Genomic DNA, 25,081 nt, shown 5'->3' on the forward strand with positions numbered 1-25,081 from the left:
TAAAGCCAGATTGTGGCTGCAAGCAATCATATACAGTCACCCTTCCTTCTTAGCACAGCTTATTAGTGAAACTAATATATGGGGAAATTGAGATATTACATGTGTTTATCAAATATGGGAAATTTCCTGATGATTTGAAGTAGAATTTAGTTGGTTTTTTCTCTCTGTTGAAAAGTATTGCTGATACAGATAACCACTTTTGGTTTCTCACCACTGTACAATGCTGAACTTACAGAATTTTCTCGAATTCTTTGAATGAAGGAAAACTAGAGATCTAAATTGGTATTATGGAATTATCATTTATAATTGCAGGATGGTTAAACCTTTTTTTCTGCTGTTTTAGGGTCTTCCAATTTCCATGTATGGAGGCACCATAATACCCTCTCATCCTCAGCTTGCTGATGTCCCAGGAGGCCCTCTGTTTAATGGACTTCACAACCCAGATCCTGCTTGGAACCCTATGATAAAAGTAATTCAAAATTCAACTGAATGCACTGATGCTCAGCAGGTAAATGGATTTAATGCTTTTTTATTTTTCAGATTTTGATGTTACTCTTTGGGTAGTGCAGGTTCTGAATATCAAAAGTCATGACATCTGATCACCTTGATCTGAATTAAGTTTTTTGATATCAAGATGATGCTACTAAACATTTTATTTCATGTATGTGTATTCTTCCTAGGCAGAAACAGTGAATTGCCTTTGCATTTATATATTCATTTTGTCAATGTCTAGATTCCTAATTAGAAATTCCAATTTTTCCTCCCCCTTTTCAGATTTGGCCTGGCACGTGGGCACCTCATATTGGAAACATGCACCTCAAATATGTCAACTAAGTTAGAAGGTCTTATTCTTTAGCCTTGAGAAACCTATGACCTTGGAAGAACCTTGGGGATTTTTTTTTAATGTGCCTAAGAAATTTCCTCTGAGGCTTTAGCAATGGAAATTTGATTGCACATTGTATAAGAATGAAGTGATTTCCTATCCACCTGATTATGTTCTGTGGTTAGTTTAGCCATTTTGAACTTAGTGCTTTGGCTAAACAAACTGAATGCTACTTGTATGCAGAAGAGAATTAGATGATTATTACCTTTTAGGGTGGTAAATACATGTACAGTTGTTTACATACTTAAAAGGAAAAAGTTGAGTAAATTTGTCATATAGTGGCTCTACTTAATGTAGCCTGTATTAATGTGAAATATTTACCAGAATATTCAATAAAAAGATGAACAGTGTTTAGAAGTGGGGTGTGATCCTTTCAGTGGGCATGCAGGCACCACCCAATCCACGATACTATTGAACCAGGTTCTCACACGTTATACTTAGACTACCTTAAAAAAGCACTTTTTTCTTTTAAATTTTTATTTATTTATTTATTTATTTTTACAGAGACAGAGAGTGAGTCAGAGAGAGGGATAGACAGGGACAGACAGACAGGAACGGAGAGAGATGAGAAGCATCAATCATTAGTTTTTCATTGCGCGTTGCAACACCTTAGTTGTTCATTGATTGCTTTCTCATATGTGCCTTGACCACGGGCCTTCAGCAGACTGAGTAACCCCTTGCTGGAGCCAAGGACCTTGGGTTCAAGCTGGTGGGCTTTTCCTCAAACCAAATGAGCCTGCACCCAAGCTGGCGACCTCGGGGTCTCGAACCCGGGTCCTCTGCATCCCAGTCCGACGCTCTATCCACTGTGCCACCACCTGGTCAGGCTAAAAAAAGCACTTTTTTTTTTTTTTTGTATTTTTCTGAAGCTGGAAACCCTGCATGTGCCCAATCAGGATCCACCCGGCACGCCCACCAGGGGGCAATGCTCTGCCCATCCGGGGCATCGCTCTGTTGCGACCAGAGCCACTCTAGCGCCTGAGGCAGAGGCCATGGAGCCATCCCCAGCACCCGGGGCCATCTTTGCTCCAGTGGAGCCTTGGCTGCGGGAAGGGAAGAGAGAGACAGAGAGGAAGGAGAGGGGGAGGGGTGGAGAAGCAAATGGGCACGTCTCCTGTGTGCCCGGGCCAGGAATCAAACCCGGGACTTCCACACGCCAGGCCGACGCTCTACCGCTGAGCCAACCGGCCAGGGCCTAAAAAAGCACTTTGAAGACTAATTATCTACTTAGAATTTTAGGTCATCATAAATGAAAATTGTATTTTCTTCACTCAGAGAACACTAGGATAATGGAATTACCTGTATAATCTCTGAAATTTACAGAATCAAACTCTTAGAGAAAAAAGGATAAAAAGACTAGTTATTTACTTATTCTGCATTAAACATTCCTTGCTCTCTTTCTCTTCCATATCATTTTATAAGTGAGAAAGTTTTAAGCCCCTGCAGTGTGTCTTTTCAGATGTTAGCAGATTAATAGACCATTAATAGGTTTACCTCTATGGATCATGAATATGGCATTAAGAACAATAGGATTACAATCAGATGATACCGAACAATTTAGGAACACCCAAATCATCAACTTCAGGTTCCTTTTGTGCTTCCTGACTTTCTATCTAAATATTTTGATTTTATGTGTTTAAAGTTTTGTTTGGGTTGGGACACAGGAGGGGGTGGGGACAGCTCCTGTAATTCTGTTGTATTATTTAATCACCTGATTAATTCTAATAAATATGTGACTAATTCCGGGCTTAGTTCCATGGCCCCAAGTATGAAGAGCCAATGTGTTTAACAAGTTTAACTCAGGAACACTGGAACAGATTGCTTTGGCCAAACCATAGGCTATGCCAAGAATCTGATGCAATAGAAAAGGAAAAACTATCCCACTGAAAAGAACAGTCATCAACTTGTTTATGTTTTAATATCACTGAATTTCCTGGTCATATGTATTCACAATCTAAAAAAGAAAAAATATTTGAGACTGATAGAAAAGTCAAAGCACATATCAAGGCAAAGAAGGATGCACAGAAAAAGAGTCATTAGGGGCAGAACCATACAACTAGCAGTTTCTACTCTTATACCAACAGGAGTTCTTAATCTCTGCTTGGCTCCTAGAGCTACCACTAGAAGACACACACCATGTTTGTTCTGTATTGGACATACCTGGTTCTTTTGTCTTCCATATCATCTTACATATGAGAACTTCTTTAAACTCATTTTCTATTTTGAGTGGATTTGGAACATATCACTGGTGTTGAAGCTGTTGCCTCTGTAGTGCTTGATAAAACCAAATCAAGTGTTCTTGAAAAACCTCCTTTACCTTGAGGGGAATAAAAGACCCCTTGGTTCACCTACATATCCTTCTGTTTCCATTTAGCACTAACAAAAAAAAAATACCTAAAAATTAATGAAATGAATGAAACTATACGTGATGAAACACACACTAGTGTGAGAGGTGATATTAAGTAAATTATTCAGTGGGACAAAAAGGTGAGTTTTGTTCTATCTTAACTATCTACAATACATTTGAATTACCTGGAAGAGCGCTTTACGCTGTCTTCTGCACCTTGAGGACAACAAAATGAAAAATAGAACCCATGAGAAGAAGCAGCAATTATGAGAAACCCCCTAGAAGGATTAGGAAGGAACAGGAGCTGTCCAGTTGGTAGTAGTTCCTTAGACTAACCTCCCCCTGCCCTCTTTCCAGTACTGCCTTTTCTTTCTATTTGGAATCCAGTAGCCTACTCCCCATCCCATTTTGCCTGCTATAATCTCTTCTTCCTCTGTCTTGCCTTTTCCTGGCATTACTTTACTGCTATTTTACCAACCTGAACCTTGGATTAAACCTAGCTCAGGTAAGAACTTAATTACTTTCAAAATATACAAGGGACTTGGGGGGAGGTAGCATGGGTACAGTGGAACAAGAGTTAGAAGTTTAAATTATTTTCATTTCTGCCACTTGAAGCTATATGACCTGACACAAGTAATTTCTCATTTCTGGGCTTCACTTTCCTTACCTAAAAATGAAATTAAACATTAGTGAACTCAAAAGAGTCCCCTAGTTCTAACACAGATTCTCTTCTTTTTCTTGTGCATGACAGTACAGTATGAGAATACTGGAAGCCAATAGAATGTTTTACATTGCTGAGGTTTGAGAGCCCCCACCATTGAGTCTTACCTGGAATAAAAGACTGCTGTTGTGGGGTCCAGTATTGATTTTGAGATTTTAGTGGAGAAAGAAGAAAACCTTGCACATCAATAGTGAGCCTTCAAGTCATTAAGAAACATCCTGCTGAAGCATAGATCAAACCCTATGAGAATTAACACCTTTTTCAAGGAATAAAACTATCATCAAGGTTTCTGGACCCATTTAAGTAGTGTTCAATGTAAAAAACAAATTCCACTATCAATAAAATGATTGATGTTTTAAGACCCTTTAAACTTGTTGTGGCTACAGTGTGCTGACTTGCCCTTTTTAGGCCAGTCTGCTTCCTTCAGTCCCTGCTCTCAAAGGGGAAATCCCACCACTTCAGCAAACAAGAGCGAAGAAGAGAGTTGGACAGCCAATGGTGGCCTCTCCTAACCAGAGGTAAGAAATCTCAGGACTTGGAACTACAGTTTCTCTCTGTTCTTATAGATTCTGGTCAGATCCTCCTCCAAACCTCAAAATTAGAGCAGTAGGGGACCATCCTGTCTTTGAGGTAGCTTGTAGAGGGGAAAGGCTGGTCATATAGTTTCAAGCCAAACAGAAAGGAGTACTTTGTTTACATGGTTCTGTCACACTGTTTAAGTAAGACCTTTGGACTACATTGTAATCCCAGGAAGAGGCAAACAAGCCGGTAGGAAAACAGCTCCTGAACACCTTGTTCTCTAACTAGCTCTATATATCTCCTACCAAGAAGTGTAGTTGGTTGTGACGTCTTCCGGTGGACCCTACCTTGGGGTGAGGGACTCTGATAATGCTGCATTTTCTATTCATTTTCAGAGATTTGTCATTTGCCAATAGGCAGGTTCCTGTACCTTCACACTTTCTTGTTAGGAAATGGGTGAGAGAAAGATGTTTTTAAATATCCTCAACTTAAGTGTATTAAAAACCACCACCAAAAAAGGGCAGGAGCCTGGGATTCAAGAACTAATTTGGAAAACAAGATCATGAATCTAATGATCAGATTGCAAACCTATTTTGTGATTATTTTTCAACTCCTATTTTATCTTGATGGTATTGGTGTGAGTCCAAAGTACAGTTGTCCCTTGGTATATGAATGGGATATTGGTTCCAGGGTCCCCTGCGGACACCAAAATTTGAGATGCTCAAGTCCCTTATATCTATAAAATAGCATAGAATAATGCATACAGTCAGCCCTGTGGATTCTAAACCCCAACAAACTGCATATGAATGGACCCACACAGTTAAAACCCGTGTTGTTCAAGTGTCAACTGTAATTTGCTTGGTGGCAGAGGCCGGATGATATTTCCTTGTAGGTTTAGGCAGATCTCTTCAGCTGGGACATGGGCATAGGTTTCTTTTTTTAAAGCTCCTAGACTCTAATGGATAATCAGCATTGCTCCTTTCATTTAAACTCTTGGTCCTTTATCCAGGTTGCATGGATGATGACTTGGCTTTCTCTCTAAAGCAAAATACCTATTCTCTAGTTCCCCTGCCCTTACAGCACATAGTATCTCAAGAAAAGTAAGCTTCTACCAGAAGTTTTATAGTAGTAGTACCTGCTGCTGCTGTTGTTTTGTAGTAGAGATTAACAGAAGGGAGACCTCATTTCCACACTGATCCTTCTTGGAGACCTTTGACACTTCTCTCGTTCTGTTCTGGCTGATCTTTTCGTCTTTTGGTGAATCCTCTTCCTTTACTACCCCTTAAATGTTGATGTGGCCAGGCCTCTTCTTTTGTTGTATCTTCCTGCCAAATGATATCGTATCCCTTGCTCTTGGATTTCATTCTACTCAGATTTGCATTATTACTAAATCTAAGTTCTCTGAGCTCAGACCAGTATATCTAGCTCCTTACTGTGCTTCTCCATCTGAGCATTCCACACACACATCATACACCCGCAATGAGATAAGCCCCTCCCCTTGTTTCTCTTATTATATTAGGTGGTATTACTAGCACCAAGACTCTCAAATCAGGAGATTGAGAGAATTATCATAGTTTATCTCCTTCCCCTTCACCGTACCTTCTTAATCAGTCACCTTATCCTTCTTCCTCTTTGTATCTGAACCCCTTCACTTCTCTTCATTCTCATAGTCACTGCCCTTTTGCCCACCCCATTTCACTAGGCTGGAGTGTTCACCTTCAGTCTCAATGCCTTCATCCTATCTGCCATTTCCCCCACCAGACTAGTCACTGGCTTAAAAGCTGAGTTGTCATAGATAGCTTCCCAAGCCTTACCCTCCAGTACTGCTAAGACACTTTATTTAGGTATAAGCCACTTCGTAAGAGGCTCAAAAACCTTCTTAGAACATAAAATATATAGATCCTTGCTCCCTGAAGTGTGATTCTAAGGACCTCCTGATCAAAGGGTCTGCATCACCCAGGAGCTTACCAAAAAACCAGGATTTCAGGTCCCTCCCTGGACCTATATCAAAATCCTCATTTTTGCCTGACCTGTGGTGGCGCAGTGGATAAAGCATCGACCTGGAAATGCTGAGGTCGCAGGTTCGAAACCCTGGGCTTGCCTGGTCAAGGCACATATGGGAGTTGATGCTTCCAGCTCCTCCCCCCTGTCTCTCTCTCCTCTCTTTCACTGTCTCTCTCTCTCCTCTCTAAAATAAGTAAATAAAATTAAAAAAAAAAAATCCTCATTTTAACAAACTTTCCAGGTTTTTTATATACACATTGAAGTTTGAGGAGCACTGACTTTTTTTCTTAATAAGTGAAGAAATCAGAACGGAAAATCTGATGAAGTCAGAGCTCAAGTAATTTTGAAAAATGCTTGAAGTCAGGTGGTCTACTTTATTTGGGGAGGGGGAGGGGAGGTATGTTGATTTTGAGAAAGCCAGAGGACAACTGGATGGGTGATTTTTAGTGTATATGCTTACTAGACTTATTCTCCCATCACCTCTCTTGCCTCCTTTCATATCACTATATGCATCAAAAAATCTTCTAAGGCCATATTCTCTGATCTTCCTTTCCAGAGGGCCTCTTCACTGGCACCCTGCTCTTCCTTACTTCCCTGAGGTTAGGTAATCTGTGGCTGAGTGATCAAAGAGCAGGCCTCACCTATTCCCCAACTTTTATTCATCCTTCAGTCAGTCCAGGTATCGCTCCTTCCAGAAAACCCACCCTCCATTCCTGCCCTTTCCCTTCGTGCTGTGCACCAGGCCTTCAAGGCACTTTCACCCTGTATTGGAGCTGAATAATGGAAGTACACAGCTTTGCTGAAGACAGGGCTCTGGAATCAGATTCACTCAGGTCTGAATCCCAGCCTCCCCAAACTCCTAGAAGATAAGTGACTTTGAGCCTGTGACTTAACCTCTCTGGATTTTAGTTTTCTCACCTGTAAAATGTGACAAATAATAGTGATTTACTGCCTTAAACTGTTGAAAAGAATGGGTAAATTAATATATGGTAGTAACATGTGCGGTACCTTACTTGTGTCCCCAGCGCCAGCTGTACACAGTGATAGGAAATAGCTGAGCGGCTACTATACTCAGAGGCCGCTTGCCAAAGTTGGTCCAAGAGTAACTCCAGGCTGGTGCAATCCAGGACTCCTTCCTTCCAACTTTTGCGTAGCCGGGCCCTTGCTCCCTGGCAGGTAGGGCGGGACCTTCGGGTTGAGTGATAGAGGGTGGCCCGCCCCGGGCGTGACGTCGTCCTGGTGTTGTTGCTGTGGCCGCACGTGGCCAACAAAGTCAGCCTCAGACTTTCCTCCGCTCCACGTCCTTGGTACCAGCCGCTTGCCTTCCTGCTTGTCCTGCTCACTATGTCTACATCCACGAGCTGCCCGATACCCGGTGGCAGAGGCCAGCTGCCCGACTACTACAGCACCACGCCGGGGGGCACGCTATACGCCACTACCCCGGGAGGTCAGCGGGCTGGGCTGGGGTCCGGAGGCGGTGGGCAGGACAGCGCCTGTGTGTTGTGGCCGGCAGGGTGGGAGGGTGCGGTCCTCGGACTTGTCCGCAGGCCCCTTTGCTTGGGGAAAGCGCAGAGGGCGGGTGGAGCCCAAGCCTTGTTTCCGGGTGACTGGGGCTAAAATCCTCACTGGCTTGGGTTCTGGGCACCTTGTTCACCTTCCCGTTCCGACTTTGCCGCCTAGGAGGGCGAGTCCCCAACTGAGCCTGGCCTCAGTAGGAATCACTAGGTCTTGCAGAATTGCTACAGCCCTTTGGGCAGTTGGGGGCATGGGCTTCAGGTAGCTGGCTGGCTGGCTGGCTGGCGGCTGTTTGATTGGGCAAGCAGCCTGGCATCAAGAGCTACTGGGCTTCCCACCCAGGGGTTCCTACCACGTGGAGGCTGAGGGGAGGGCTGCTAACAAGGGCAGGGCCCTTTGAGGACAGGATTCCAAGCCAAGTTCCTCTAGGCCGGGCTGAGCATGATAGGACTTGGGAGGGGTCAGGATAAGAACAGTATGTCCCTGTTTCATGGGGAACACAGCTCCTCCCTGCAGCGTATCAGAGCCCAGGTAGCAGTACTGGGTGAACTACCTTCACATCCGTCCTGATCTAGCTAACCCTGGGAGTCTAGGCCCCATCTTGTAAACCAAGGCAGTTCCGTCCCAGAGCCAGAGAAAAGCAGCTTGAAGTACCTGAGCTCCAAGATTGGTGCTTCTCCTGGAGCCAGGACATGAAGCTCCCCTAAACCAGAAGTTCCTGCCTGGGCCAGCTGGGATGTGCCACTTAGCCGCATGTTGGTTAGGCCAGGAAGTGTTTTTTTTTGTTTGTTTGTTTTTTTAACAGAGGCAGAGATAGACAGGGACAGACAGACAGGAACGGAGAGAGATGAGAAGCATCAATCATCAGTTTCTCGTTGCGCGTTGCGACTTCTTAGTTGTTCATTGATTGCTTTCTCACATGTGCCTTGACCGTGGGCCTTCAGCAGACCGAGTAACCCCCTGCTGGATCCAGCGACCTTGGGTCTAAGCTGGTGAGCTCTTTGCTCAAGCCAGATGAGCCAGCACTCGAGCTGGCAACCTCGGGGTCTCGAACCTGGGTCCTTCCGCATCCCAGTCCGACGCTCTATCCACTGCGCCACCACCTGGTCAGGCCAGGCCTGGAAGTCTTTAAGTGCTGTGAAGGCTAGTCAGCTGAGATCCTGGCTGGGCTACAAAGCAGTAGTAGCACTTTGTGACACGGAAGTGAGACCCGCTAGGTCCCTAAAAGGCCTTTTCTGGGCCCCAGACAGCTTTGTACCCAAGCTCCAGCCTCTTACATAGCCCCTACCCTTTGACAGGCACCAGGATCATCTACGACCGAAAGTTCCTGCTGGGTTGCAAGAACTCACCCATTGCCCGGACACCCCCCTGCCGCCTCCCTCAGATTCCCGGGGTCACAACTCCTCCAACAGCACCACCCTCCAAGCTGGAAGAGCTGAAGGAGCAGAAGGAGACAGAGGAAGAGATACCCGGTAAGAAAAGCAGGACCTGACCTAAAATTAAGAAATGCCTTTGATCCCAGAAGTACTAGTTAAGCAGAGGGGGGTTTTAATTCCAAGAGGTTTCTGCACTGAAGCTGAGCCTGCGACCCTCAACCCAGCAACCAGTCCTCCTGCCTTTTCTCTCTCCAGATGACGCACAGTTTGAAATGGACATCTGATCCAGTGCAGATGACCCGTGTGTGGAATAACAGGAATCCCTCATGCCACTGCTGCCACCACCTCTTTTGGGGTATCCAAAGGCCAACTGGCCTCATCTAATCTGGAAGAGAGTGACTTGGTTCTGGGCCTTAGTTCTGAGGCAGCTAGACCAAGGACAGGAGTGGGCACCTTGCTAATAAGCCCTTAGCTCTACTTTCTGACTGGTCTGTAGGCACTCCTCAACCCCTAGTCTCCCACCCTCAGGGGCTGAGGTGGGAACTGGGGAATAGAGTATGTTACTGTCTGACTACTTAGTAAACATTCAAAGACATGCCTTGGCTCCAGTGTTCTCAATGCTATCTTTCCATCTTAGCCACACAGCAGTGGGGCCCAGCAGACCTGCCTAGGATCAGTGGTTCCAGGTCCCTTCCCACTCAGATTGGGCCCATTCCCAGTAGCAGTTAGAACCAGTGGTAGCCTATGGGGGCAAGAAACAGAAGCCACCAAACTATAAACAGCACTAGCCTGACCCCTGCCAAGAGCTATTCCAGCCTTTTCATGAAGCAGCCTTCCTGGAGGCAGGCCTCTCTAGTAATCCCTATTTCCACCGAAGCAGGAAAAGAGGCACTGCCCCAACCTTTTAGTCTTCTCTGGTCTCTCCTCATGCCTTTTCTGCCTCCTGCCCTTAAGTACCAATCCCCTTATTCCAACACTGAAGCCTATACTGGCCCTTCTTGTAGGCCCCTTAAACCTGATTCTGTTGTCTGCAAAGGGTCAGCAGAGGCCTTAGAGCACAAAATGAGGCAGATTATTTGGTAACTCAGATAGAGCCATAATCATATCCCCTTCCCCTCCCCAAGGAAAAAAGGTTATGATCCTTTATCTTAGCTATCTGGTTTTTCTCCCCTCCAATTTATTCAGCTATGTTCTAATATCTGATTCTAATCTCCACAGCACTTGCATAGGTCAAGGGTGATACAGTGCAAACAAGGCAGTCTCTTTTTCTGGAGGGAAATTCTCCCCATGTTATTTGAACCTTGTTCTTGTGCTGAAATTAAATCCTACACAGATAGGGTTATTCAACCCAGCAAGGGATGTCATTTAGTTCTAATTTGGAGGAAAGTGGCAGGCAGTAATCTGGTCATGCCTCGTAAGGGTATTCATGATGAATGGAGGAAGAGCAGAGGTTTGTAGGGTGCGGAGGGAGGAGGGTAGTCAAGGACACCAGAAGTGACCATTTTGGCATAGGAGGGGTTTATCTTCTACCCAGGGCCCACCATCATAATGTTTTTATTGAAATGCATGTTAGGGGTAACAAGTGACTGCCCTGTGGCCAAGGACCCCAAAGGGGCATAGTCTCCCAAGAGTTAAGAGAGCTAAGTGAGACAAGGCCTCCCATGCCAAAGCAGGGGAGATGGTATGAGGTGAGTCTGGGAACCCACAGGATTATGGATCCTGTTGGACAGTCTGGTTCTCCTCAGCTGTGGCTGTAGATTTCTCTTCATTAGCCTCTTCCTCTGAAGACAGACTCCTCTTTTCTGCAATTAATCTTTTAACTCCCACCATCCACTGACTGACCTCAGTCACATGGTCGACCATGAGTGAGCGGTGGATGTCATCTGCTGCATCCCACCTGTGGCTTGAAAGCTCTGAGGAGAGAGGCCGAGTAAGCAGTCTGGGGCAAAAGACAGCTCCCACCTCTCCCCTCCCGACCAATTCCAGCTTAGCCAAACACGGCAGGATGAGGGACTTTGGCTATACCAAGGGACTCACCCATACCTTGCACCAGCAAGGCCATCCTCTTCTTCACAGGTGTTGACAGCTTCCCTCCAGCCCACTGTTCCTGCAGCAGAGCCAGGCGCCGGCTGATGTCACCACATACCTGCTTCTAAGAGACAGAAACCCCTCCAAGTCAGTGCTGCCAGCCCAACAGGCAGGGGGAAACCTAGCACCACGTAGGAAGCACCTCCTTTCTGTCCCAGGCACTTTACACTGAACCTTAGCATTCTGGTTCTCTACCCAAAGGTTAGATGCCCCATTAGAATCTGATGAAACCTATGGATCTCCTTCCAAGAAAAATACAAATAAGGCTAAAATTTTAAATTTCCAGAGGTTCTCAGACCCCCAAAACTCACTTTAAAATGCTATTTTACAAATAAAAAAACTAAGGGCCAAAGAGGTGAAAATTACTGTGCTACTTTCCTTTAAGACTCTTCGGATCCCCTGCCTCCAGAGAACACTATAAATTAAAAAAAAAAAAAAAAGGGGGGTTTCCCCCACCTCCCAAAACACAGTTATCAGCGGGTCTGCTCTGAATGGCCTAGAGTTCCTAGAGGTATGAAAATCAGGCTGTTTATCATTAATAGGAGTTGAATTCAACTCTTGTACCAACAAGCCTCTTCTACTGACTGGTCTTCAGAAGTCCTTCGAAATCTCCTGAAACCCTGTGTTAATTTTTCTGAGAAGTCCTTAGCAGATTCCAAAAGGGTCCATAACTCAGAAATGGGTTAAGAGCCACTGCCCATAAGATCAGAGGGTCTACCTTTCAGACACAAACCTGCTTCTGGCTGTTGATAGGAACCCTTCCCATCGCCTCACCAGAATGCCAGGGCTTACCTTGGTGTGTCCACGGCAATCATCCAATGCCTGTTCCAAAGGTCTCAGCACATCTTCCAGCAGAGTCTCACACTCAACAACTGGGGAATCTGTGGGCTGCACAGTGGAGGCAGGACAATTCCCCACAGCTGGGGGCCTGTAAGCCTTACTGGAAGAAGGTGGAGGCCCCATTGGGGGGGCCCCAGGAGAAGTCTCTGAGGTAGGGACTGAAAAGGTAAAGCAGGATCAAACAAAGGTACAGCTACTGAAATAGGTAAGATGCTCAACTCTAAATCCATCCCTTATAAAGAGGGTTACTCTCTGGGATAAGTCTTCCATTCAAAAATGTATATTGTACCTGGCGGGTTGGCTCAGTGGTAGAGCATTGGCCCAGCATGTGAAAGTCCCAGGTTCGATTCTCAGCTAGGGCACACAGGAGAAGCACCCATCTGCTTTTCTACCCATCGCCCTCTCCTTTCTCTCTGTCTCCCTCTTCCTCTCCTGCAGCCAAGGCTCCACTGGAGCAAAGTTGGCCCAGGCACTGAGGATGGCTCCATGGCCTCTGCCTCAGGCGCTAGAATGGCTTCCATTGCAGCAGAGCAATGCCCCAGATGGGCAGAGCATCGCCCCCTAGTGGGCTTGCCAGGTGGATCCCAGTTGGGTGCGTGCGGGAGTCTGTGTCTCTTGTCTCCCCACTTCTCACTTCAGAAAAATACAAAAAAAATTTTTTTTAATTGTATATTTATTAAGCCAGACCAAGCAGTGGCACAGTGGATAGAGCGTCGACCTAGGACGCTGAGGACCCACAGTCAAAACCCCAAGGTCACTGGCTTGAGTGCTGGCTCATCCAGCTGAGTATGGGTTCACCAGCTTGAGTGTGGAATCATAAACATGACCCCATGGTCACTGGCTTGAGCAAGGGGTCACCAGCTTGAGTGTGGAATCATAAACATGACCCCATGGTCACTGGCTTGAGCAAGGGGTCACTGGCTCAGCTGTAGCCCCTCCCAGTCAAGACATGGGAAAGCAATCAATTAAAGTGTTGCAACTACGAGTTGATGCTTCTCATCTCTTTCTGTCTCTCCTCTCACTAAAAAAAATTAAAAAGTGTGCCATGAAGTCTACTATGCCAGACAATGTGCAAGGTTCCTGACCTCAGGGAACTTAAATTCTAGAAGGAGCGCAGTGGCAGGGCTGGGGGGGGGAGGGGGAGAATGGACACAAAAGAAAATCACCAAATTTGATTTGTTTTATGCTACAGAGAAATAAAATGGATTAAGTAATAAAAGAGGAACAGAGAGGCCTACCTAGAAGGCCATCTAATTTTATCCTAGCCCACCCCCACTATGTGACATTTGTCAAATTACTTTTAACCTCTGAGCTTGAGTTCCTCTTCTATAAAACAGGGATATTGCCTGACCTGTGGTGGCGCAGTGGATAAAGCATCGACCTGGAAATGCTGAGGTCGCCGGTTCGAAACCCTGGGCTTGCCTGGTCAAGGCACATATGGGAGTTGATGCTTCCTGCTCCTCCCCCTCTTCTCTCTCTCTCTCCCTCCCTCCCTCCCTCTCCTCTCTAAAATGAATAAATTAAAAAAAAAAAAAACAGGGATATTACAGTATAATAACATTTATTTTACAGAGTTACAATGGTGATTAAGAATATAGGTACAGTTGCTAGTAGGGTGTAGCAAAAAGTGCTTACAAAGTTAAGAACTGATGGATGAGATGGATGCAGTCATGAAAAGATGAAGCAAGCACTAGAAAGAAGGGCAGCACCCAAAAGGCAGGAAAAGTCAAGAAGTTAATTCTGTGTGCTCTGAAAAACTAATGAGAAGAGGTCAAGAATGGAAGCAGGGACAGCATTGGGAGGTTAATGGAATAGTAATCTTGGGAACAGAAGATGCTGGCATGGTCTCGAAAAGACTACAAATGAGGGGAAATGGAGTGGTCAGATTTATTTAGGAGGGTGTAGCAACAGGACTTGGTGGACTGGGGTGAGGGAGAGGAGTCAAGGATGATTCTTGGTTTCTGACTTTAGTAATGGGATGGTGGAACTACTACAGAAAAAGTGAAGACTAAAGAAGAAAAATCAAGAATTTACTCTTAGGCATCACCACCTACATGGGTAATTCATATAATTTGGCTTGGGTTGTTGACCTCCTCACCTCCAGTGATGGTTTTATCCACCCTGGCTCCGCCTCTCATTCCCCTCTGCTGAGTTCTTAACACTGAAGCATCTACAAAACCTGGCCAACCTCTTACCCTTCCAGCTCAGCTAGTCAGATTTAACCATGCGTTCAAATCACACCCTTATAAACACTCTTACCTCACTTATCCCCTCCCATTGTCCCACTTAGGTAAACCCAACTCATCTGCACTTGTTGGGAGGAAAAATAAAACCGCTCTGAGTTACACTTTAAATCCATGGCTAGATTTTAAAAAGCACCAACGCTGCTTGGGAATCCTACACTTTGCCTCATTTTTCTACTCTTAGGAACAACTATTTTCACATCTCCTCTAAACTTTCTACCCCCCTCCATTCTCTACCTTTCCCTGCTGTCTCTCTACTTCTGGCCCTGCCTTATATTTCACTGAAAAAGCAGAAGTCATTAAACAGGAACTTTACATTCTCACCACCAGTGACCACTTTCCTCCTAATTCAAAGGATGAAAGCTCTCAGCCCCTATCTCATCAGCTGAACTCTGAACATTCTTGCATTCTCTAAGCTTCCATCCTGCAAATATCCCCTTTCTCCTTCACAATCAGTTCTCCCACTCTACTGAACCATCCCATCTGCATACAAACCCACTCTAGTGCAGGGGTAGTCAACCTTTATATACCTACTGCCCACTTTTGTATCTCTGTTAGTAGTAAAATTTTCAAGCCGCCCACCGGTTCCACAGTAATGGTGATTTATAAAGTAGTGAAGTAACTTTACTTTATAAAATTTATAAAGCAGAGTTACAGCAAGTTAAAGCATATAATAATTACTTACCAGGTACTTTATGTCGGATTTTTGCTAAGTTTGGCAGAATAAATCTTTATAAAACAGCTTACTAAATCTTTTTATTTATACTTTGGTTGCTCCACTACCGCCCGCCATGAAAGCTGGAATGCCCACTAGTGGGCGGTAGGGACCAGGTTGACTACCACTGCTCTAGTGTAACTTTTTTTTTTTTTTTTCATTTTTCTGAAGCTGGAAACAGGGAGAGACAGTCAGACAGACTCCCGCATGCCCCCGACCGGGATCCACCCGGCACGCCCACCAGGGGCGACGCTCTGCCCACCAGGGGGCGATGCTCTGCCCCTCCAGGGTGTCGCTCTGCCAAGACCAGAGCCACTCTAGCGCCTGGGGCAGAGGCCAAGGAGCCATCCCCAGCGCCCGGGCCATCTTTGCTCCAATGGAGCCTTGGCTGCGGAAGGGGAAGAGAGAGACAGAGAGGGAAAGCGCGGCGGAGGGGTGGAGAAGCAAATGGGCGCTTCTCCTGTGTGCCCTGGCTGGGAATCAAACCCGGGTCCTCCGCACGCTAGGCCGACGCTCTACCGCTGAGCCAACCGGCCAGGGCTAGTGTAACTATTTTAAAAGCAAAAACCCTCCCTTACTTCACAGTCCATCTTCAGATAGCCCACCCCCTTTTTCATCTCTGCTTCACAGCAGAATTTCCTGAATGAGCGGCCTTTAGTTCTCTTTACATATTCTCTCCTCAGCCCATTCCAGCTGAGTTTTTGCTCTCATCACTCCACAGACTGCTCTTGAGGTCATGAGTGATCACTGTATGTCAAAACTAGCGTTCCCTTTTTTCTTACTTTACCTCTCACCATTCATCATACCTGAGTCAAGGTTTTACTCTTTCCCAGAGTAAACTTATACTTGCTTCTTTCATTATTCCTCAGTCTCCTTTGCTAATTCCTTCTCAACTGAACCCTGAAATGCAAATTACATTGATTCTTCTTTCCCTCATATACTCATTCCTACTGACTTTCTCCATAACATGTCCCATATCCATCTAGTTCCTACCACCTCATACTCCCACTCTTGTCCAAACCATCATCATTAAATCTTGTCTGTTACAATAACCTCTTTTTTATTTTTTAAAGTGAGAGGAGGGGAGATAGACTCCTGCATTTGCCCTTACTGGGATCTACTCAGCAACCACCATCTGGGGCCGATGCTCAAATCAACTGAGCTATCCTCATGCCCAATGGCCGGGGCTGATGCTCAAACCAATCAATCCACTCAATGGCTTCTGGAGGGCGAGGGGAAGAGTAGATGGTTGCTTCTTGCTTCTCGTGTGCTCTGACAGGATTGAACTGGGATGTCTGCATGCTGCACGCATGCTGGGCTCAATGGATGCTCTACCCACTGAGCAAAGCGGCCTGGGCCCATAACAGCCTCTCAATTTTCCACTTCTTTCCTAAATCTTACATCAGATACAGCAATTTTTTTAAAAATGTGAATCAGCCAATGTTTCTCAGTCTGGGAAGATTTTACCCCCAGGGCAAATGTCTTAAGACAACTTTAGTTATCATATAGATCAGCACTTACTGGCATCTAGTGGGTCCAGGCCAGGGATGCTGCAAACATCCTGCACTGTTCAGGACATTCCCTCACCAAAAAATATTATATGGCCCAAAATGTCAACAGTCACAAGGTTAAGAAATCCTCGCTTCCATTGTTCCTCTGCAGTGCTATGGTGTGGGGAACAGGTTGAAAGAGCTGATTCTGAGCTGCTTTCCCAGGCCACAGCCCTACCTATTGGCACGGGAAAAGAAAGACAGCCCTCCACTTTAAACTTTCCAATGGCTTCCAACTTTACACAAATTAAAGTACAAACTTATCTGGCTTACAAAACTTATATGATCTGATCCCTGCTTGCTTGTGCTCTAGCCACTAGGTATTCCTTCAGTCTTCTGAATTTGTCAAACTTATTTCCCAGGCTTTCGCCCTAGCTGTTTCCAATGCCTGGAATGCTCTGGCACCTGATCTTTGTGTAAATAGCTTTTAATTATCATTCAGATTTCAGTGTGAATGTCAGCCCCTCACACACCTTAGTTATGTGGTCATTCTCACATCACTGTTTCATTTCTCTGCAGAGCCCTTATTACTATGTCATTTGTGTATTTCCAAAGCTCCAGTGTCTGGCTCTTCAGTCGATGATAATAAATGAATGAAGGAGTAGCACGTTAAGTCTGAGATGCTTATTATACAGTCAAGTGGAGATGTAGAACAGACAAATGGATATACCACTATGGAGTTCTGGGAAGAGATCTAGGTTGGAAATAAAATGAGAACAATTTGAGAGTAAAAACGAAATTCAAACCATTAAGTCTGGATGAGATCACCTTGGATGAAAGCATAGAGAGATTGCTTTGAAACCAACGTACCATTTATTGACCTGGGAAGTGGAGAAGGGGCTCAGAAAAGGACCTGCCTGAGGCCCTTTCTACGGCTCCAACCTCTCAAGGAATAGGCAGAATAGCACAAAGGACCCTCGGGACAGGTTCATCCCTGTCACCGCCCGTTCTCGGCTGGCCTCCGCGCCCAGAGTTCCCACGCACCTCTGGGGGCTCCATCCTGGGGAGCGGCGACCCTCTTGGTCAGCTGGGTGCGCTTGGATCCGCCGGCCTGGGTCTGCAGCCCGTAGGAGAACTGAGGCGGGTCGTTCCAGCCGCGCTCCTTGTTGCCTGCGGAGGATAGTGCAAGTGTGACGCGAGCCCATGGGAGCCGGAGGGTCCGCAGCCCGCGCCGTCACTGCCCCGCCCTGGGCAGAGAGGAGGGCCCAGCGACCCCTGCCCGCCATCAAGCTCACCCGGCTTAACGTACAGCTCCGCCATCGCCACTTCCGCACAGCCAACGCGGCAACACGTCACTTCCGGGGCGGCCGCACGCCCTAGCCGTGGTCCTTGTTTAACTACGGGTCAGAAACCTTCGAGGGCTGCTGCGGGGACCTGGCACCCTCTCTAAGGGACGGGCCTTGATCACAAGGCATCAAATGGAGCTGTCTTCCAGGATTCCAGGAGGCCGCAGCCTAGCAGCCCTAGTACCCTCAATCTCTCCTCGTCTCTGTTGCGCCCAGGAGCAAGCTGGAACCACCAGAAGCTCCTCTCCTGCACGCACGTGCACCTTTGTGTCCCAGCCTGGTAGAATTCTAGAACCTCACCTCTGACCACTGCCTCTTCATGTCTACTCTCTAGGCTTGATTACTAGTACAAAAACCCTCTAAGATTTCTTAGTTGTACTATGTACTATTTCCTATCTTGACTCTTGCTCCTTTCCTTTTTTGATGGTCTCAGAAAGTAGAAACCCTATTTTATTACGTCCCCGACGCCTAGCTTAGTGCCTGCCACAGGGAAAACCTTAGAAAATATATTTATTGAATGAATGAAGTCAGATTTCCATCACACCCATGCTCTCATGTGACTGCAGACAGCCACTAACACCAAGCACAGACACAGCCATTCACATCACACAGGTTAACGCCCCCAACCCTGTCCCAGGTCCAATATACTCACATCCAGTGAGGTCACTGAGGGATTTTTATTCATAGTGATTTTGCTATAAAGTGTTGCTGAGGTAGAGCCAATTGTCCAGGGCCGGACAGGGGCAAGGAACATAGGGACCCAGGGAAAGCAGAGCCAGGGTCCTAGGTTGTGGTGCAGGGCTTCTCAGTCATCCATATAAACAATTCATAAATTGGCAATAAATAGAGGGTGTGCAAGGTCAAAGAGACAGGCAGAGAAGGCTGCAAAGGGTGAGAGGCAGGCCCCTGGGGAATTAAAGGATACAGAGTAGGGCATGGACTCAGAGCCTCCTTCCCCAGTCCTCCCAGATCAATCTAGGGCATATGGAGCAGAGAGGGTTTCAGCCTGAAGGCATCAAGAAAAGAGAAGATGCCCCGCTTTCGAGGAGCTGCCCCTGCACCCCCAACCCCTCCTTTGAGCAGGGGGAGAGGGAGGGAACCTCCTGGGGAGTCCATGGAGCTGGTCCGCTTGAGCCGCAGGCGGGCACGGGCCTGGGCACCCCAGGCCTTGCCTCGAGCTGCAGAGGCCACAAGACACTTCTGGTACTGAACCTAGGGAGAAGGGGTATGTGAGGATCCAGCTCCCTTCTGCCTCATACTCCCTGAGCTTCTGCAGGACATGGGGACCAACCAAGTCTCGTGAGGCTTGTAGTCCAGCACATCTGGAACTCCAGAAGCATTCCCAGGTAGCTCAAGAACAAAAACGTAAACCCTGACACTTATTAAGCATTTAAATTAAGGACACTGTGCTAAATGCTTTGTATCATGTGACAATCCAGTTATTTTTCAGGTGTTACTATCCCCATTTAACAAATGAAGTTGAGATTTAGAGAAAATATATGACTTGCCCAGGGTCACCTTGCTAGAAAATGGTACAATTGGGATTCAAACCTAGTTCTGACAGCAGTCTGAGCTCTTAACCATACCTTACCACTGCACTGACTCTCCTCCATCTCTTACTGGAGTGGACTGGCCCCTAGCAAAGTGGATTCCCTAGTCAAGGGGAGGGTCTTCAACTCAAACTCCATAACCAATGCAGTTGCCCCAATCTTCTCTCATTTGAACTCAGCAGGGTTCTCCATGGGCTTCCTACTTCTTGTGTCTTACATATCTTTTACCTACACTATAGCTTGAGTGGTCTTCCTAATCCACAAACCAGACTTCATTGTCCTGCTCAAAACATTTTAATGACTCAGAGTGCCTCAAGATAAAATAAATTCATCACCCTGACCTATAATGACCTGATTTCTGCCATTGTTTCTGCCCCCGTCTCTCACTCCACCCCCCCAGCACTCCAGATACACTAGACTCTTTCAGTAACCCACTAACATCTTTCTGAATTCCCAGTGTCAAGTAGCCTGCTGGGTACCCTTCAGGCACTGATATTTGTTGAGTGAATGAATAAACTGAAGAAGGAGAGCATTCCACATTCAGATACCCACAGATACCAGGAAATAACCTAAATGAGACAAAAAGGAAAGACAATGCTCACTCTACAGGGCACAGTCCCTCCATAATTGCAGCTGAATATTGAAACTTATGCATGTGGACCCAGTGTCAGAGCTTTTGATATTTTAAGAAAAACAGGAGTAACAATTATTGTGTGAAGTGTCCTGGCCTTTAAATATTGGCAACTCATTAAAACTTACTAAAAACAGCCTGACCAGGTGGTGGCACAGTGGATAGAGCGTCGGACTGGGATGCAGAGGACCCGGGTTCAAGACCCCGAGGTCGCCAGCTTGAGCGCGGGCTCATCTGGTTTGAGCAAAAAGCCCACCAGCTTGAACCCAAGATCAGTGGCTCCAGCAAAGGGTTACTCAGTCTGCTGAAGGCCCACAGTCAAGGCACATACGAGAAAGCCATCAATGAACAACTAAGGTGTTGCAACGTGCAATGAAAAACTAATGATTGATGCTTCTCATCTCTCTCCGTTCCTGTCTGTCTATCCCTCTCTCTGACTCACTCTCTGTCTCTGTAAAAAATAAATAAAATTAAAAAAAAAACTTACTAAAAACAGCATGAGGGTCAAATAAAACACTATGAATCATAGTCAGCCCTGGTAACACCGGTTTTTGATTTCTAGAGAGACTGCCAATCCTGAGCCCCAGTCACTGTACAAAGCAGCTATAAGGCAAACCCACCCACTATCCCACCCCTAACTCACCATACAAGCAGCCTGCACAGCTTCGGAGAGTCCCCCTGCGTGGGGCTGGCACCAAAAGGCCGCACACTGGAAGCTCTGACGGCCCAGGTCAGCAATGAGGCCAAAGGTGTGTGGGTCGCGGCCAACACCAATAAACGTCACAAGGCGCACAGGGCACTGCCACAGTGGCTCCTCCTCTGCATCAGCCTCTGCCTGCCCACACCAGGCCTCGTCACTAGAGGGTCAGGCACAGGCTGGACCCACTGAGTTCTTCCGGCAGCAAGCAATGACCCTAGCACCCCTGTCCACCCCCTCCACAGCTCCCAACTTCACCTTCTGGTACCTGAATGGGACATGCAGTCATGAGAGAATCAGACACACTAAGCATGGCGGGGATCCAGGCATCCCGGTTTCCCCGGGTGGTGAGGATACCAATGGCTTCGTTCAGCACATCCATTCCTGGGGGGAAATGCCCACCATGATGTCTCTCGGACATAAGGAAGGAAAGAATCTGCAGGGAGTGTCTAGGCCCCTCTCACTGACTTGGAATTCAGAGAGATGAGAAAAGAATACCTGGGGTTGGGCTTAGAGTTCAGAGCTGGGAAGGATGGTACATCCCAGGCTGCACAGGGACATGAAAGCATGCTGAGGATAGAGGTAGGTCCTACTTTAACCTCTTCCCCTGCCTTATGCAGCCCACCACCCACTCCAGCCCACTCAGTCCTCACCCATGGCTTTGGTGACTGGCAGGGTCCCCACGTACAGTGCCTCGTACTTCTGAGCAGCCTGGCTCACTGCATCCAGCAGTTCCACTGAAATGTACATAGCACGTTGGCCTGAGTACTCTCAACACAACCCCTTTCCCCACCCTTCTGAGTTGGAGCTAGCAGAAGACAGAAGAAAAGACCATGGACATGCCTCTAATTCAGGACTTGGGAGTCCTAAAACTAGGACTCCTCAGAAGTCCCAGATCTCTAGGGAAGTACTAAGTAACCAGGACCCCCTCCCCATCCTTCACTAAAATAGCCTGTTGCTGCAATGCAGGACCTCCCTCCCCATACCTTGCCTTGGCAGATCTTCGGGGGAGATGGGGTCTAGGGAACAGCAGGAGGAATCGCCACTGACCCCTACTCGCTCTGACAAGATCTGAAACACAATGCAGCTAGCTTGAGGCCCAGAGAGAGGGAAACTGAGGAAAAGGAGGCAACACCACCCCACCCCAACCACCCTGGCATCTTCAGACCCAGCCCCACTCACATTCTCCACTCCACTCCTGGTCCTTACCTGGGCACAGAGTCCATGTAGGGCACTGGCAATGGCCTTGGCAGGGACGTCACAGCAAAACACATGACACTTGAGCATACAGCTGTCTTTGTCACCCGCCACAAAGGCGAAGTCCCTAGCAGGTCAGAGATGGGGCTTGGGCAGAGGCTGGGTAGGGGCAGGAGCCTGTAGTGCCTACAGGAGGCTAGAAAGTCAGGTGAGGGAAATGGAAAGGAGGGACAGGGAGGTCAGGGCTGGGCTCAAGGCACCTGGCAGTCACTCACCTGTCACTGTTCCGGAAGCATGTGGGAGCACAGGAGAGAATCAGCTCAGCCTCTCAGGCTCTCCCCCATCTGTCCCTGCTGAGCTGGGCCCACCCTCCCCAACCAGGGCTGCACCAGGCAGGGGAGGCAGAGCTGGGGTCCATGTCAGAGGATCTGTGTCCAGAGGGTTCAAGTACAAGGGATCAGCATCACTGGGGAGCACAGCTTGCAAAGGGGAGTGGGGGGGTGGGAGGAGCAACTTTCACTTGGGGGGATGTTGGGGTCCTCACCGGCCCTTGGAGCTGCCCACACCCCATACACGGATGTGCACCAGAGGCTGGCAGTGGATCAAACTATGATCCAAGGGATTCACCAAGCTCATGGCATCCTTCTTCAGGATCATTAGCATGTTCTGGCCCTGCCAAGGACAGAGGGCAGCCCAGAGCTCAGATGAAGGTGGTTGCCATGGAGAACAGGCAATTCAGATACAGCTACTTCCGCTGGATCCTGGGATGAACTCCTTGAAGGGCTGGCCAGCTCACCTCGCCCCAGGCACCATCTTGGTGCTGGCTCCGGCTGCGGGTCTGGGCCAGCTGCTGGATGCAGTTATTAACTGCAATACTGCTCTTGCCTGGAACCAGGTCCTCTTCTGGTACCTCTACCCAGCCCAGAGAGCGGACTGCAAAGCACTGACAGGTTGGGAGAAAGGGCAAAAGGGCCCCAAGTGAGTACAGGTGGAGTAGAATAGGGGATACCACAGGCTCCACACATATAAAACCTCTGATAACCCCTCACTTCATCCCTGAATCCCTGATCATCTCTGCTCAGCCCAATCCCACCACCGACCTTTCCCTTCAGACCCTCCCAAAGCTGTGGGCTGACCCTCAGGCCCAAGTCACTACCTTAGCTCCTGGTTCCATGCTCTGGATGTAGGATTCCTCACCATACCAAAACAGAGAGTTGCTGAAACAGAGTAGAGCTGTTAAGGGACCACACTTCCTACAGAAGGGACACTGGTGAGGCACAGGCTACTGGATAGGCAAAAGATGTGAGATAAGACCCAGAATATAGTGTTCCAAATATAAACCAGAGTAGGACAAAACCCAGGACATATTAAATAAAGTGTGTGACTTAGAATCTGAGGAAAATTTCAGAACACAGGATACAGAATTCAAAATGTGGACAAGAGCCCGAATCAGGACGAGACCCTAGAACACAGAATGGGAGCCCCCATGGACAGAGCCCAGGACACTGGCCAAGGTTCTAGAGACCATGGTATGTCAGGGCCCAGAATATGAAAAAGAACATGTGGTGAAAGACAGAGCTAGAAACAAGGACAAAACTCAAAATACTGACAGTCAAGAACATGGATAGAGCCCAAAACATGGGCCAGAGTCTAGAACCTGGGCTGAAAAACAGACTGGATCCAGCTGCATCTCTGACTGCCATAGAACCCCAAGCCTTTCATTTGGCCTGGCCTATCTCTGTTACCTCCGGTCCAGTGAGCTCTCCAGGCTGGAGAAGGATCTCCCCTTGGGGGGCCGGAGTCCCCAAATCCTTTCCGTCCTCTGCAGAGAGGGGACTAGGTCAGTGTAGCAGCAGGCTAGTTCCACAAAAGGGTTCAGGCCTCCTTCTCACACTCTACCTACCGTGCTTGGGTCCTCTGCATCTCCAGGCTCCCAGGTTGGGCGCTGCCACTGGGTACTACCGCTGGGTACGTGCCAATAGTAAGTACCTGCAGCATCGTGGATCTTCCTCCAGCCAGCGGGCAGGCCTGGCTCTCCCTCCAGAGTCTGGTCCCCCCACAAGTCATCTACAGAAATACGGAATGCAGGAACGGAACCACAGGACTGGAGGACAATAGTTTGTGGGTTCAGAATAACACCTTGTCAACCCTTATGATGGGGTCCAAGCTCCCAACCTTGGATATTGTTACAGTGAAAATATCAGGGTCATTTGTTCCCTGCTCCTCACCCCAGGACATAATCCCCTCCCTATCTTTGAGCCTTGGGAGAGCCCTTCGAGCTCCCCCGTCCGTCCCCTTTTAACTCCCGGTACTCCCATCGGGCCCCTCTGTGCACACCATCGCAGTTGACCAGAATTATGGCCAGCATGTAATCCTTGCCCAGCATGGCACCGGCTGCGTCCCCGCCGGCCTCCGCCGGCCTGCACTCTCAGCCCAGCTCGACCTCTGGAGCTGCTGCGCCGATAAGTCCAGCCTCTCTGCGCCGGAGTCCGCCGAGCCAGCGGACGCCGCACAAATACGAGGCGGGGCAAAGGCCAGGTCCCGGTGTTGAAATAAGTCGAGCCTGACCAGCGCCGCCGGCCGAGAGGTGGCGCAGTAAGCAGGCGTCAGGATCCCCGCGTGGGTGCGCGTTCCCGTGCGTGGGTCCGGGGAAGCACACCGTCGCCAGCACACCCACCGACACCACCGCGCAACTACGAAAGCATCAAGAGGTGGAGGACCGGCCAGGCGAACGTGCGCCACGCTAACACGCGCACGAGTGAGATCATCACGCCCAGATTCTATGCGCGCGCCCTGCCTGGGAATTGACAGAAGTCACGTGGAAGTGTCTGTGGGCAGGGGACCGTTTGGGCTCCGTAGCAAAGAAAGCGCCTCCACTCTTTCCAAAAACGCCCCGGAAGTGCCTCCGCCCTCAACAAT

The 25,081-nt window shown here is 47.8% G+C and overlaps 4 protein-coding genes and 1 pseudogene across 6 annotated transcripts in view; 3 read left to right on the forward strand and 2 right to left on the reverse strand.

Moving 5' to 3' along the window:
- Positions 1-1,311, forward strand: part of ANKHD1 (ankyrin repeat and KH domain containing 1) — a 145,940-nt gene extending 144,629 nt beyond the window's left edge. For both annotated transcript variants that reach the window (XM_066272700.1, XM_066272699.1), the window contains 2 exons: positions 344-508; positions 775-1,311. In XM_066272700.1, the coding sequence (XP_066128797.1) occupies positions 344-508; positions 775-834 (225 nt within the window). In that variant the 3' untranslated portion in view covers positions 835-1,311. The remainder of the gene's footprint in view (positions 1-343; positions 509-774) is intronic.
- Positions 1,312-2,092: 781 nt separating this feature from the next.
- Positions 2,093-2,218, forward strand: LOC136336709 (small nucleolar RNA SNORA79; annotated as a pseudogene).
- A 5,490-nt stretch (positions 2,219-7,708) lies between these two features.
- Positions 7,709-9,960, forward strand: EIF4EBP3 (eukaryotic translation initiation factor 4E binding protein 3). The gene is made up of 3 exons (XM_066272708.1): positions 7,709-7,921; positions 9,288-9,461; positions 9,621-9,960. The coding sequence occupies exons 1-3, from the start codon at positions 7,819-7,821 to the stop codon at positions 9,647-9,649; spliced, it is 306 nt and encodes a 101-aa protein (XP_066128805.1). The 5' UTR covers positions 7,709-7,818; the 3' UTR covers positions 9,650-9,960.
- Positions 9,961-10,866: 906 nt separating this feature from the next.
- Positions 10,867-18,615, reverse strand: SRA1 (steroid receptor RNA activator 1). Of its 2 annotated transcripts, XM_066272705.1 has the most exons (6): positions 18,037-18,615; positions 17,786-17,911; positions 17,472-17,495; positions 12,246-12,451; positions 11,409-11,517; positions 10,867-11,278 (listed from the first exon to the last, which is right to left on the reverse strand). In XM_066272705.1, the coding sequence occupies exons 1-6, from the start codon at positions 18,059-18,061 to the stop codon at positions 11,076-11,078; spliced, it is 693 nt and encodes a 230-aa protein (XP_066128802.1). In that variant the 5' UTR covers positions 18,062-18,615; the 3' UTR covers positions 10,867-11,075. The 2 variants fall into 2 exon arrangements, with proteins under 2 accessions (XP_066128802.1, XP_066128803.1); XM_066272706.1 differs by lacking the exon at positions 17,472-17,495.
- Positions 18,616-18,745: 130 nt separating this feature from the next.
- On the reverse strand, positions 18,746-24,956 carry APBB3 (amyloid beta precursor protein binding family B member 3). Its single transcript, XM_066272703.1, has 12 exons — positions 24,500-24,956; positions 24,066-24,229; positions 23,908-23,984; positions 23,319-23,379; positions 22,959-23,105; positions 22,707-22,834; positions 22,175-22,289; positions 21,952-22,036; positions 21,619-21,702; positions 21,234-21,349; positions 20,912-21,103; positions 18,746-19,299 (listed from the first exon to the last, which is right to left on the reverse strand). The coding sequence occupies exons 1-12, from the start codon at positions 24,546-24,548 to the stop codon at positions 19,063-19,065; spliced, it is 1,455 nt and encodes a 484-aa protein (XP_066128800.1). The 5' UTR covers positions 24,549-24,956; the 3' UTR covers positions 18,746-19,062.
- Positions 24,957-25,081: the final 125 nt, after the last annotated feature.

The sequence above is a fragment of the Saccopteryx bilineata genome, chromosome 4 (genome assembly GCF_036850765.1).
Source record: "Saccopteryx bilineata isolate mSacBil1 chromosome 4, mSacBil1_pri_phased_curated, whole genome shotgun sequence".
Taxonomy (NCBI): domain Eukaryota; kingdom Metazoa; phylum Chordata; class Mammalia; order Chiroptera; family Emballonuridae; genus Saccopteryx; species Saccopteryx bilineata.

Coding starts and splice junctions, on each gene's coding strand:
- APBB3 (XM_066272703.1), bottom strand. CDS start 24,548: ATGCTGGGCAAGGATTACATGCTGGCCATAATTCTGGTCAACTGCGAT. Junction 22,835..22,958: donor AAGATGGTGCCTGGGGCGAG/GTGAGCTGGCCA, acceptor TGTCCTTGGCAG/GGCCAGAACATGCTAATGAT. Junction 19,300..20,911: donor CTGTGCAGGCTGCTTGTATG/GTGAGTTAGGGG, acceptor CCTTCTCCCTAG/GTTCAGTACCAGAAGTGTCT.
- EIF4EBP3 (XM_066272708.1), top strand. CDS start 7,819: ATGTCTACATCCACGAGCTGCCCGATACCCGGTGGCAGAGGCCAGCTG. Junction 7,922..9,287: donor ATACGCCACTACCCCGGGAG/GTCAGCGGGCTG, acceptor ACCCTTTGACAG/GCACCAGGATCATCTACGAC. Junction 9,462..9,620: donor GACAGAGGAAGAGATACCCG/GTAAGAAAAGCA, acceptor TTCTCTCTCCAG/ATGACGCACAGTTTGAAATG.
- SRA1 (XM_066272705.1), bottom strand. CDS start 18,061: ATGGCGGAGCTGTACGTTAAGCCGG. Junction 12,452..17,471: donor CTTCCCAGAACTCCATAGTG/GTATATCCATTT, acceptor TTACCTTTTCAG/TCCCTACCTCAGAGACTTCT. Junction 11,518..12,245: donor ATTGCCGTGGACACACCAAG/GTAAGCCCTGGC, acceptor TCTGTCTCTTAG/AAGCAGGTATGTGGTGACAT.